This window comes from Camelina sativa, chromosome 16 (genome assembly GCF_030686135.1).
Source record: "Camelina sativa cultivar CO46 ecotype springtype chromosome 16, ASM3068613v1".
In the NCBI taxonomy this organism is placed as follows: Eukaryota; Viridiplantae; Streptophyta; class Magnoliopsida; order Brassicales; family Brassicaceae; genus Camelina; species Camelina sativa.
The window spans coordinates 27815750-27828474 of record NC_141895.1 but is presented as its reverse complement, the minus strand read 5'-3'; the positions used below and the strand labels follow the sequence as shown (position 1 = coordinate 27828474).

Below are 12725 nucleotides of genomic sequence, written 5' to 3'. Positions count from 1 at the left end.
CAATACCACGGTGGACCGACCACTCTTTGTTCTACATATTTGTGGGCCCAAACATTACCGTCCCATTGGCCATTAGCATTGGCGGTTTTTGAAATTGTAGCCTCTCTCAACCATAAACGATAGAAGAACAAGATTTGGTCGTAGTATACCATCATAAGATGCATTATCTTCATTTTCGTACGTCAAACAAACTCAATCGAACTCATATACTCAAAGAATTCTCATCTATTTTGGTAATCATTTTGTTACTTTTTCCTAAGAAATTCTTAGTAAGAATATCAGTTATATTAATTTTTCCTTAATAAAGAGAGCTAGAAAACAATGTTCTTTTCATTAAGGCCGCTTGAGAAAATTTACTTTTGAATTGAAAGAATTGAAAAAAAGAAGGAGTTAACATATTTTTGTCAGCAATTTACCCAAATATTTAAGGTATCAAAAGTCAACCCCTTTATGATAATGATCTGGTGAACTGGGAGATTTCTTCTATTTAATGCAAACGATATACATACAATCAGAAGCTAGAGGCTCTCAGATTCACATCACATGCATGCACTCGATCGATATTTGTTGACAACTTGACATTATTCTATCTTGACCGTCCAAGTCTCACATTTTAAGGACACTCTCACATAATCAACGGTTGATGTCGTTCTCCCGTGTATAGACTGCGTAACATGCGATTGAACACTGAGCTGATCACCACATAGCGAATCTAGGCACTTGGTTAAGATCAATAAATATGAACAAAAGAGTAATTTCTGGAACTTTTAAGGGTACTTTTCGAATTTCAATCATTTTGACCAGATTTGGATTTTCTCACTTTGTTAATTTAAACTATTTTTGAATAAAAATTTGTTCTTAAGGTAGCCGACAAATTTGGGCTTATATTAATATTTTAATTGTGATTTTAAAGATTTTTCCAAATTTTAGTAAGCGCTCTCAGGGAAAGGCCAGAAAAAACGAGAGAGAAAGTGAGGGAAAAAATAAAAAAGTTTTAGGGTTTATTATTATTATTATTTTTTTTGGTAATCTGTTCTTCCTTGGCTGTGTACTACTTGATCGAGAGCATCAGCTTAGAGACGATTGCTTCAAGTGTATTGCTGGTTCGATCAATTCCTCCGTAAGCTTACGCGTTAAAGGTTCGGGAAGACTTCTTCACTGTTCTATACTTTTTTTTTTTTTTGAGTCGTTGTAATTTCCTCAAGCATTAGATTTTTGGTTTTTTGATTTCAATTTTTTATAAACTATTCTGTAGCGTTGTGAAATAGACTGAATCGTTGTATTGATTGCTTTAGGGTTTTGGGTTTTTGTGGTGAAGGTAGATTTTAATCGAGTATTTGGGTTTTTTTGGGGTTAGGTCGAAATCAAATTGTCGCTGAGAATTCTCTGTAGTAATCAAAGGAAGAATCATGTTTTTTGGGTTTTAGATTCTTCTTCTTATCTGCAGAAATTGAAGCATGTGAAAATTTTCCCTTTTTATTAGAGTTTCTCGATGATTCAAAGTCTGTTTTGCTGCATTATCTTACCATGGGGACTACAACTTATATCTTCTTTCTTTCATTGCAGCTTAATGTGTAACTGCATCTCGACCGTGCTCTGAATTGATTCACTCTCTCTCTCTGTAGTGTAGTAGTGTGCTATGTCAGATTCGTCATACAGGTCTTTCAATTGGTAGGATTTGTATTATATCCATGGATAAACCTAGACATCAACAGATTTTTCAGCACTCCATGGAACCTGGATATGGAAACGAGGCTGTTCCTCAACCGTTTATCCCTGATCAAACAGGGGGCACTAGTGCTAATGTGCGACCTTTCAATTCTAATGGTTCAGATGTTAAGCCTGTGCATAACTACTCCATTCAAACAGGTGAGGAATTCGCTTTTATGCGTGATCGGGTCATTCCTCAGAGGTCCTCGAATCCCAATGCACCGGGCGACATGAATTATACCACTGGTTATATGGATCTTAGAGGCTTGATAGGGGGGCTTAGTCACACAGGATCTGAGTGTGCTTCAGATGTCTCTAGGTTCAGCACTGTGGAGAATGGCACCAGGGATAATGAGAGGACAAACTCTTCGCTTCACGAGTTTGGGAATAAACTTGGTCATGTCCAGTCAGCACCACAGGCTTCTATGACTAAAGATAGCAGTGTAGGAAATTTACAGGGATACGCTTCTTCTTCAGCCTCAGGTAGTGTTACAGCAAAGGTGAAGATCCTTTGCAGTTTCGGTGGGAAAATACTTCCACGTCCAGGTGATTCAAAGCTTCGATACGTCGGAGGTGATACACACATAATTTCCATAAGAAAGGATATATCTTGGCCGGAGCTGAGGCAAAAAATCCTTGAAATCTATTACCAAACACGTGTTGTAAAGTATCAGCTTCCTGGTGAAGATCTTGACGCGTTGGTGTCTGTATCATGTGAAGAAGATCTCCAGAATATGTTGGAAGAGTATAACGAGATGGAAAACCGTGGGGGTTCTCAGAAGCTTAGGATGTTTTTGTTCTCTATCAGTGATATGGATGATGCTCTTTTGGGGGTTAACAAAAATGACGCCGACTCTGAGTTTCAATATGTTGTAGCTGTAAACGGCATGGACATTGGATCAGGAAAGAACCCAATCCTTCGTGGGCTGGACAGCTCTTCAGCAAACAACTTAGCTGAGCTTGATGTACGGAACACCGAAGGGATCAATACTATTGCTGGAGATGTTGGAGGAGTTGGCGCATCACAGTCGATGCTAGATGGCTTCCAACAATCATCCGTTCAACAGTCTGAGTCTATTCCACCAAACTCATCGCTTTATTATTCTCAATCTATTCCACCGAATGCTACATATCAGTTACAGCAATCTGTTCAGCCAAGTTCTGCTCTTCATTATTCTCAGTCCATTCCCCCAGGTTCCCCTCTTCAGTATCCCCAATCTATTACGCCAGCCTCCTCTTTCCAGTATCCACAATCCATCACTCCGGGTTCTGCCAGTTCCTATGGAATATACCCGCAATACTATGGGCATGTGGTTCAACCTGGACAAAGAGAACGGTTTCCTCTGTATCCTGATCACAGTTCTAATCACTCCGCTATCGGGGAAACTACCAGTTCCATACCGCTCCAAGGGCATGTCAATCAGCAAGTTGGCTGGGCTGAAGGGTATCCATACCCTGGCACCATACCCCAAAGCTCACAAGCGCTAGTTGAGGAGCAAAAAGTAGTACCTGATATGAAATTTCGTGAGCATTTTGAGCCTGAAAACCGTAAAAATCCGGCAAATGATCACCAGAATCCTCCCCGAATAGATGATATTGAGGTGAAGAATCACAATCTGGTCCGGGAGGTGTCAGCTGCAACAACTGCACCTAGCCAGGAGTCACATTTAGTTCCCCCTAGTAGAGACCCATGGCAGAATACTCTTGCGAAGCCTGCTACATACCGTGATGCTGTTATTGCTGGGCAGGTTCCTCTATCTGGTAATGAAGATCAGCTTTCAACTTCAAGCAGTACCTGTGGCCCTTTTCATAACGACTCTGAGTCAAATTTAATTGATCTTAACTATCCAGAGCCTGTGCAGTCTCCCGAGAGGGTATATTGTTCAGAGAGAATACCTCGTGAACAGCTAGAATTGCTAAATCGTTTTTCGAAGTCTGATAACTCACTAGACTCTCAGTTTGTATCGTCTCAGTCACAAGCAAACACTGCACAGCAGGATTCAGGAAAAGAAGGAGTTGGAAAGTCACATGACGAATTTGAGACTGTTAATGATGATGCCACTCACCAAAAGCATCAAGATGTGGAAAAAGTCTTTGAAAAGGTTGGGGTATCAGATGAAACTTTGAAATCCGAGCCCCTGCACAAGATTGTAAATCCTGACGATGCAAATAGGAACAGGGCAGTCAGTGGGACAGATACTGAAGTTGGTGTTTCTAACTTGGGTCATGTAAACGCAGCCATGAGTCATGTTATCCCTGAAGAGCAAGCTTCTACTCATGCTTCTGCTTCGCTGCAGGGAGATATTCTTATTGATATCAATGACCGGTTTCCTCGTGACTTCCTTTCTGAAATATTTTCACAGGCAATCTCAGAGGATACATCCGCTGTCCATCCATATCCTCACGATGGAGCTACTGTTAGTATGAATGTGCAGAATCACGATCGTAAAAATTGGTCATATTTTCAGCAGCTGGCTGATGAACAGTTTAGCCAAAGAGATGTTGCAATTGACCAAGCTGATTCTCGCATTCCATCTGACCGTAAAGATGGTGGAGAGAGCTCCAGATTGCCTCATGTCTCGCCATTGAGTAGAGATGGTATTTCAACAAACCTTGCCAACCCTCAATTGGCTTTAGGTCAAGATTATGGGGGTAATTTTTCTGAAAGGGACGCTGGTGGCACTAGCACCATTCTCCCTGCTCTAGAGGATGAACAGATGAAGGTCACAGAGAGTGAGGAATTTGGTGCTATGGTAGAGAATCTTAGGACGCCGGATACTGAACCAAAGGTATGAGTTGTAGCAGTTTTCATATTATGATTTCCAAAATCACTATTTTTCTGAATAGGATAGAACTTCTAGGATGAAAAGACCGAAACAAGGCATGCTGCGCTTCCTCCACTTGGCTCAGAGTTTGATTACAGTGGCTTGCAGGTACGAAAACTTTGAAAATAAACACGTGATAAAACTTTTACTATCTTTGCATGGAAAGTTCATTGTTGAGGTCCATATCAGTGGTTCTTACAGTTTCAGATATGTTGGTAGAATCAGCATTATGTTTATTCCCCGGCTAGTGTGCTTGCATTTAGTTTCTTATTTTTGTCTGTGCGTCTGGTTTCACACTCATTACGATAGTTCTGTCAAAACTTATCTGCTTCTATCTTCCTAGTGTTCTACTGAGCTATTTTTTTCCAATGTTTTTGTTTACATATTCTAAAATATTACTAGATCATTAAGAATGAAGATCTCGAGGAGTTGAAGGAGCTTGGTTCTGGTACTTTTGGAACGGTGTATCATGGGAAATGGAGAGGATCAGATGTCGCTATCAAGAGGATAAAGAAGAGTTGCTTTGCTGGGCGGTCATCAGAGCAAGAGAGATTGGTGAGTTGTTTGCAGTCCATGTCTTATGCATTTCCCTTTTCACCATGCACCTATGTTAAATTTATCACATTATACTGGTTGATGTATATCTGAATTTTTAGACTGGTGAATTCTGGGGGGAAGCTGAAATTCTTTCAAAGCTTCATCATCCGAATGTGGTAGCATTTTATGGTGTTGTAAAAGACGGGCCTGGGGGGACCTTGGCGACTGTGACAGAGTACATGGTTGATGGTTCTCTGAGGCATGTTCTGGTCCGAAAGGACAGGTAAAGTTCCACTTATTAGGTTTGATTGGTTTCAGTTCGTTTTACTTATATAATTTTATCTATTTTCTTTCCTTATATTATCAGGCATCTTGATCGTCGCAAGAGACTAATCATTGCCATGGATGCTGCATTTGGAATGGAATATCTACACTCCAAAAACACTGTTCACTTCGATTTGAAATGTGACAATTTACTTGTGAACTTGAAAGATCCTTCTCGCCCAATCTGCAAGGTAACACGGTTGTTAGACCGTCCCGTAGATGAATTTAGTTCAATATGATGTTAGAATCATCCACATGCTACTCTACCCCAGGTTGGTGACTTCGGTCTGTCAAAAATCAAGAGAAATACATTGGTATCTGGTGGTGTACGTGGAACCTTACCTTGGATGGCACCAGAGCTTCTAAATGGGAGCAGCAGCAAAGTTTCAGAAAAGGTAAACATTAATACGATAAGATGCTCAGTGAATGTCAAATATCTACTTTAACTGAGATGAATAGTGTGTTTTGTTTCTTGAGATTAGGATATTGCATGGCCTGATAGTATACACTGACTGAGAATGCAAACAAAACTGTAAGATCTGTCATATTCTTTGCCTGCAGGTTGATGTTTTCTCTTTCGGGATCGTTTTGTGGGAGATTCTAACCGGTGAGGAACCATATGCCAATATGCACTATGGCGCCATAATAGGTGCGTGCAAATAACTCAGTCTATCAGATTTCTGCCTGATCATTTTAAGAGGATGCTAATCACTTCATTGTGAAAGAACAGGTGGGATAGTGAACAACACGCTGAGGCCAACTATACCGGGCTTCTGTGACGATGAATGGAGAACACTAATGGAGGAATGTTGGGCGCCAAACCCAATAGCAAGACCATCTTTCACAGAGATAGCTGGTCGCTTACGAGTAATGTCATCAGCAGCAACTTCAACTCAATCCAAGCCACCCGCTCACAGGGCTTCGAAATGAAAAACCTTTCTTTTTATTATGTGCAGTGAAAAGAGAATATAAGTCGATTACAGAGACTCCAATTCTTTATACTTTTCGGTTTGGGGTTTGGAGAGAGATATTCTCGACCCTGTCCTCCTTTCCCTTCTCTACTTTTTTAACAGAAACAAACAAAAAAATTGAAAAATTTATTCGAGTTGGTCGAAATTGTTTGTCACATGTGTTTGTTGAATACAAATGCATCTCCCTTTTACAACTATGTACTATGTTTGCAAAGATGAAAAATGTGCAGATATATAGAATCAAAGCTGGAACTACTTTATGATTGGAACTTATACACCAGTAATATATCATCAAATACAGACATACAGTACAAAATTCGGCTGGGATAGTATGTTCTATACCTAAACAGATGATGTGGGGGGGGGGGGGGGGGGGGGGGGGGGGAAACAAGTAACCTCATCTGCAAAAATTCAAAGCTCTTTTAAGATGAATTTTCGAAATTGATGGAACCTTTTGTGGCTCTTCTCTATTGAAGACGTTGGGAACAATCCTGTGGTGACAGGAGAAGAGCAAAGATTCTAGCACCTGTGGAGTGGGGCAGGACGTAGATCAACTGACTGATAGCTCACTCGATCCTTGCGAGGCAAAAGTTCCTCCTGAAAAGTCAAGGAAAGAATGTGACACACTTTAGAATGAGATCTAGAGCTGAGTATCAACAAGAAGATGATATATAAACTACATCGTCTGCGTTTATCTGGAATGGCTTCACAAAATCCTCAAACATTAAAGGAGCCAGACCCTTGATCTTCTCTTCAACTTCCTACAAAATGAAAGGAAATATCTTAAGACTGAGAGAATCCAAGCTAATAGATGATCATATTTCATTTCGTCATAAATGTATCAGAAAGTGTACCAATCCAGTAATTCTTGATTTTTCCAATAACTCTCTGGTGATCAAGTCCAGAATGTGTCTGTTTGCTCTCAGAGCATTCATGGCAAGTTCTTCAGTCTCCTCAATATACTGTCACCAACATTCAAATTCCATATATATGTTTCAAGCTCCACATGGGAGAGTTTAAATCAAATAAGGTATGCTGAGTCAAAGATAGATTACCCTTGTGAACTCCCGCGTGAATAGCTCGGATACTTCAACTGACATATCTGCTGGCATTACATGAGGATGATCCCACTGGTATTTTATCACGAAGTAGAAAAGAACGTGATGAACTACCGAGAATGTGAGAGATCAGTAAAAATGGGAAAGTATCAGTCTCTTAATGTACGTACCCGGTATTTTATCAGCTCGCCATCTGGGTTATCTGGTAAATCCACCATTCCAATCTTTTTGACCAGTTGAGTGAGACCTAATCTCGCATTTTGGGGGCTAATCACCATCTCCCTGGCAATCTGAAATATAATGTCAGTTCAAATTTGAAATGGAAGACTAAAGATTTAAATAACTCACACAAGCACTTTGCAGATACATGCAGTTTACATAGATGTTATCTTTGCTACCGAGTTGGAGTTTTATCAGAAGCTGAAAAGCAATACTTAGTAGTTAGACGAGAGAGAGCACTTACCTTTGTTATCTTCTCCAGGTCATCTTTTCCCCCATCAGTGACATCATCGCCAAAAACCACACGTTCAGCACAACGTCCACCATGAGCTACCACCATTTGCATTTTCATATAACCAAACGTGGTATAACCTTGGTCTACCATGTCTTCACGTGGATAGAAAACCGATACAGCAGATTCCTGTATAATATATGAGAAGAGTTTAGTTAATCCATTCTTATACTGTGTTAAGTGTATAAACACCACTATCATTAAGATTGAAAAAGAGATATTTGAAACAGACCTTGCCACCAGGAAGGAGCTGCGAAAATGCATGCCAATCAAATCGAGGAAACAAATGAGCCAACACTATATGACCAGCCTCATGAACAGCCAGAAGTCTCTTCTTTTCGTATGATACCTAATATTACATAAGTTTCAACGGTAAGGGATTCTTTTTAGCTTTGGGGCATAGTATGATGTGAGCTAAAAAGTACAAAGGATGTCGGTACGGACACTCTGTTCACATTTCTGTTGCTCTTCCTCTGTAAGAAGCACACCCATACCCTCGAGCAGTTGTTTATCTAACACATCAACAATGTCTTGCTGATATATGTAAGAACGTCCCTTCCTTACCTGTAAAATGGAATTAGGAACCTTAACAATTCAACAATGCTCCTCTAAATATTGCATATTATAATGGGAAATGGGGATCCACAAAAGAATATGACATACCGACATAATAGCTGCTTCGTTAACAAGATTTCGGATATCTGCTCCGGAAAAGCCAACAGTCCGAAAAACAAGCTGGATGTTGAAAGAGAGGTAGCTATTATGAATGAGTAAACACCCGTCTAAGGCATATTATTGAGATTGAAAAAATAGCATGAAAACAACTTGCCTTCCCAAAGTCTATATCTTCTGCAAGGTTCTTCCCGGTACTGTGAACTCCAAATATTTGCACCCTTTGTTTTGCATCAGGCAAACCAATATACAGCCGACGGTCAATACGTCCAGAACGGACAAACTCAAGGTCGAGTTCATCAGGTCTATTGGTGGCACATATAAATATCACAGCTTGTCTCAAGGAAAACCTATCGATACCTGTCTTTTCCTTCCTGCAGGTGGTACAACTTTGAGTATAAAAACCATGTACAAAAATCTCATTGAAATTTCTAAACAACAACGTAGATTCTTACTCCCCGTCGAGCTGCGCAATTAAAGCTTCAAAAGTTGCTCTTCTTCGTGGATCTTTTCTAGCATGCCTACCAGCAATAGCATCTATTTCATCCACAAACACAAAAGCAGGTGCCTGGAGATAATATTTAAATATTAGATCCATAATAATAGTGTCAGTAGAAGACTACCGCATGAGCTTTTAAACACATAACTAAGAGCCTTACATTTCGTCTCGCGATTGAAAACATCTCATTGATTTTTGCAGCACCACTTTTTTCGCTGTCTGTAAACTCCGCACCAGATGCAAACACAAATGGTAGCCCACTTTCCTTCGCAAGTGTTCGCGCAAAAAGTGTTTTTCCAGTTCCAGGAGGTCCAGAAAGAAGCACACCCTGACTCAAAAATAAAAACAGTGGGGAATTTGAGCTTAGTCAGTTTAGTGGAATTAAAGCCACATGTTAATTTGGGTCACGAATACTTTACCCTGACAAAAGCCACATCTTTTTCATAGTATTGCATTGGGTTCCCCATGTATATCATTAGCTCATCAAGAAGATCCCAGACATCACCGCCTAGTACCACTTCTTTATACATTGATTTTGTCTCACTGACATCTCCAACCGGCTGTATGATGATTAAAACTCATCAATAGAACTACGAACATGTTGGAAGAAGGTCACATTAACAAAGAAGCAAAAAAGATACCATTATAAAATTTTCCGCATAAGCCATATCAAACAGCTGATTATACTTCTTATAGAGGAAACGCTTGGATGTGATGAGGAGAAGCATGGCAGATTCTCTTATAAACCATAAAATTAGTATTCCCGGCAGAAGCGCAATGAACACTTTCATGAAGTAGTGGATCTGCCTCTTCTGAAGAAGATCCACCTCAACTCCAGCGTTGCAAATAGTCTCAAACAAGTAAGGATCTAAGGGAATGTCAACCTAGAAAGAAAAAAGGATATGAAATCTGGAATGTACATCATTCAGTTTCAGTACAAGTAATTACAAATATTCAACTTACGATATATTCTAGAGGGAAACCTTCTTTCATGGTCACATACAATCTCTTTAAGTCTTCCGTGAAGACAACAGCTGCCACCTGTTAGAAACACACAGCGATTGTCGTGCCAACATTAGCTCAAAAAAAGATCTATTATCCAATCACGTCCAGCTTCAAAATTAAATGCTTTGGAAAATGATTCTTCTCATCATATTTTATCTCATAATATATATACTGTCATTTGTTATCAGTTAAAGAATTCAATCTTGGGTATAAAGACATGCTGTTCACAACCCTAAGCTGGACACGAGTTTAGAGATGTACCTCAGAAGAATCAAGCTTCTGAAGAAAGTAGGTATAGGGAAGCTTAGGGCGATATCGCCACCATCTCTTTGAAATCCAGAGAGCTCTAGTTCCTTCAGTTTCAGATCTCTTTTCAATAACATCTTTGCGAAGACTTTTCTCTACCTCCTTCATATCAAATTCGACAACATACTTTGCCGCTGCGGAGTTTAACTGCTCTGATAATTTTTCTCTTTCTAACATTTCCTTCCAGTTTGCAAGCCTTTCCCGCCAAGTACCTCCACTGATTCCATTTTCACCTATCATATAAGAATACAATAAAGGGATTAGATGGTCAAAAGCAAAGGTTACTAAAGCTAGTCTATGAGGAATCTAAAATGCTGCTCTGCGAGAAACTCGATCAGTGAGAGAGATTAGGTCGTCAAAAACAAAGGTTTCGCACAAGAAATCACTTATTTTTTTGTCTTCAACATTCCCCTACTAGGCAGGTATACAGAACTCTTCTACATTACATCACGAATTTCAGCATGGTAGAAGAAAAAGGGTTTTAATATATCTTATCATATATTCAAGAAACAGTGATGGCAATATTAATAACAAAGCTATGCCCATATTATAAGATGCAAATCAGATGTATCCATCTTAATGATTGTATACTGACCAGAGACACCCAGATCTTGGCTTAGTTTCTTCTTTGCCTCTGTCTGAATCCTAGCGTTTCTATCAATAATTTTCTTGAGCGATCCCTCAGTGGTCTCTAGATCCTCATCCCACGCATTTTCTCCAACATAAGAACTATCGTGGACAAGAGTTCCATCAGGCCCTTCGATAAACCTTTTTAGTTTCAAGCCTTTTGGTGTTGTTTTCCTCCACATATTTCTCTTAAACCTGAAACACAAGCCTAAATCAGAACATTCTAGGAAATCAAATAAACAAAATTTGGTTTAATCCTCCCACCCTTGACGCGCTACATGCCTCCAACTGAGCAAGTACTTGACTAAGGATGTTACCGTTGTTTAAATATGAACCCAATTCTATTATGTCCCAGTAGATGATATTACAACTGGAAACTGAGGATTAGTAAGCACTTACATTTCTATATTGCCAGGAGATGGCTCGGGGATCAAAGCCTCCATAAAAGACTCTGTTAACTCTTTTCTTTCTCGTTCAATCCTGGGAGCTTGGATGGCGACATAAACTCTTTGACAAGAAAACAACAGCGCAAAAGCATATATCACCAAGGCAGCAAGTCGTTTACCATCCCAGTTCCTAATGTCCTGAAACAAAATATTTTCCCTCATTAAGAAACCACCTAAATACACCACATGGACTACCAAAAGAAGTCACTTTCTCAATTCTATTATACATCTTCATCAGTCTCCAAAACTTTGCTTCCGTTAGTTCATCAACAACATAAAAAAATTACAAAACGATTGTTCCTCGATGTTTCAGAACATTAGCAGAATAGCATTACTTGAGAACCAGATAGATTTGGTAATTACGTTGAGAAGCTGAAATAGGCTTTACCTTCCAATGCTCCCACTTGTTCCAATCAATAAAGGAAGGCACTGTCTCAGTCTTAAAGCGAGTCAACTGGTGCTGGCCCTTCTGCACACTATCCTTAACTCGACCCACAAACTCATCCACTCTCGCACTTGCTTCTTCCGAGTCAAACCCAGTTTCCTTCTTCACAGACTCTCCAATCTTCTCCCCTATCCTCTCCGCACCAACGCGAAGAGTCTGCATCAATCTAACCCACGAAAAGCCTCCGTCGTTATTAGACGAAGACCCACCACTACTTTGAGACGCATGAACTCGAAAGAGCTGTTTTTTCCGGCTAACTCCCGGTTCATACTTGGTGGGAAACCGAACAAGACCAGAAATTTTAGGCCTTTTCAACAATTGACTCGATGAAGAGATAAGCGGATTCGGCTTATACGAAATTGCCAACTCCATGAATGAAACTTTAAAGTTCAAAAGAGAGTAAAACCAGTGGCATTTGAGGATTCTCACGGTTATAGAGCTCTCTCTATCTGCTGAATTTACGGAAATGGTAGTGAGAACAAACCATTCGACTCTCCGGCAAGGCTTACGCTTCTCTCCGGCAAGAAGGTTTTATCTACACTGATCCGTCGTCGTTGAGCTTCTCGTGCTTTTTAGTTAGAAGGAGAAAAGATGATGACGCTTAAACTCAAAGAGGCTCAAGCCTAGTAGATATGTGATTGGGCTAGGCCCATTAAGGTTAACATCCAATTCCGATTGATTTTCTTCCACTAGGTTTTGATCTTTTTTTGGGGAAATTTGTTTGATTTCTCCGTCAATATGATCTCGGTGGTTATTTTAGTTTATGTAAAACCAAATTTTATATCAATT

At 39.9% G+C, this 12725-nt stretch overlaps 2 protein-coding genes across 5 annotated transcripts; one reads left to right on the top strand and one right to left on the bottom strand.

Moving 5' to 3' along the window:
* Positions 1-726: 726 nt before the first annotated feature.
* LOC104754035 (RAF-like serine/threonine-protein kinase 20) lies at positions 727-6564 on the top strand. 3 transcript variants are annotated; one of them, XM_010476196.2, is made up of 9 exons: positions 727-1139; positions 1567-4499; positions 4572-4643; positions 4938-5090; positions 5192-5355; positions 5440-5587; positions 5669-5791; positions 5958-6045; positions 6127-6564. In XM_010476196.2, exons 2-9 carry the CDS (start codon positions 1692-1694, stop codon positions 6324-6326), a joined length of 3756 nt encoding a protein of 1251 aa, XP_010474498.2. In that variant the 5' UTR covers positions 727-1139; positions 1567-1691; the 3' UTR covers positions 6327-6564. The 3 variants fall into 3 exon arrangements, with proteins under 3 accessions (XP_010474498.2, XP_087346986.1, XP_087346985.1); XM_087490859.1 differs by having other exon boundaries at positions 956-1120; XM_087490860.1 differs by lacking the exon at positions 4572-4643 and having other exon boundaries at positions 922-1139.
* A 38-nt stretch (positions 6565-6602) lies between these two features.
* On the bottom strand, positions 6603-12532 carry LOC104752393 (ATP-dependent zinc metalloprotease FTSH 12, chloroplastic). 2 transcript variants are annotated; one of them, XM_087490862.1, is made up of 20 exons: positions 11880-12532; positions 11445-11629; positions 11014-11240; positions 10374-10651; positions 10071-10148; positions 9749-9991; positions 9527-9667; positions 9268-9435; positions 9064-9176; positions 8766-8982; positions 8600-8671; positions 8381-8500; positions 8169-8285; positions 7889-8065; positions 7596-7715; positions 7423-7497; positions 7222-7329; positions 7048-7128; positions 6894-6964; positions 6603-6768 (listed from the first exon to the last, which is right to left on the bottom strand). In XM_087490862.1, exons 1-20 carry the CDS (start codon positions 12306-12308, stop codon positions 6765-6767), a joined length of 3024 nt encoding a protein of 1007 aa, XP_087346988.1. In that variant the 5' UTR covers positions 12309-12532; the 3' UTR covers positions 6603-6764. The 2 variants fall into 2 exon arrangements, with proteins under 2 accessions (XP_087346988.1, XP_087346987.1); XM_087490861.1 differs by having other exon boundaries at positions 6747-6964.
* Positions 12533-12725: the final 193 nt, after the last annotated feature.

What these genes read in the sequence shown, in the direction of transcription:
- LOC104752393 (XM_087490861.1), bottom strand. Translation starts at nt 12,308, where the DNA reads ATGGAGTTGGCAATTTCGTATAAGCCGAATCCGCTTATCTCTTCATCG. An exon ending in AGCTCCTTCCTGGTGGCAAG is followed by an intron (nt 8,066 to 8,168) that starts GTCTGTTTCAAA and finishes TATATTATACAG; the next exon opens with GAATCTGCTGTATCGGTTTT. An exon ending in TCACGCGGGAGTTCACAAGG is followed by an intron (nt 7,330 to 7,422) that starts GTAATCTATCTT and finishes TGTTGGTGACAG; the next exon opens with TATATTGAGGAGACTGAAGA.
- LOC104754035 (XM_010476196.2), top strand. Translation starts at nt 1,692, where the DNA reads ATGGATAAACCTAGACATCAACAGATTTTTCAGCACTCCATGGAACCT. An exon ending in GTTCTGGTCCGAAAGGACAG is followed by an intron (nt 5,356 to 5,439) that starts GTAAAGTTCCAC and finishes TTATATTATCAG; the next exon opens with GCATCTTGATCGTCGCAAGA. An exon ending in GCAGCAAAGTTTCAGAAAAG is followed by an intron (nt 5,792 to 5,957) that starts GTAAACATTAAT and finishes CTTTGCCTGCAG; the next exon opens with GTTGATGTTTTCTCTTTCGG.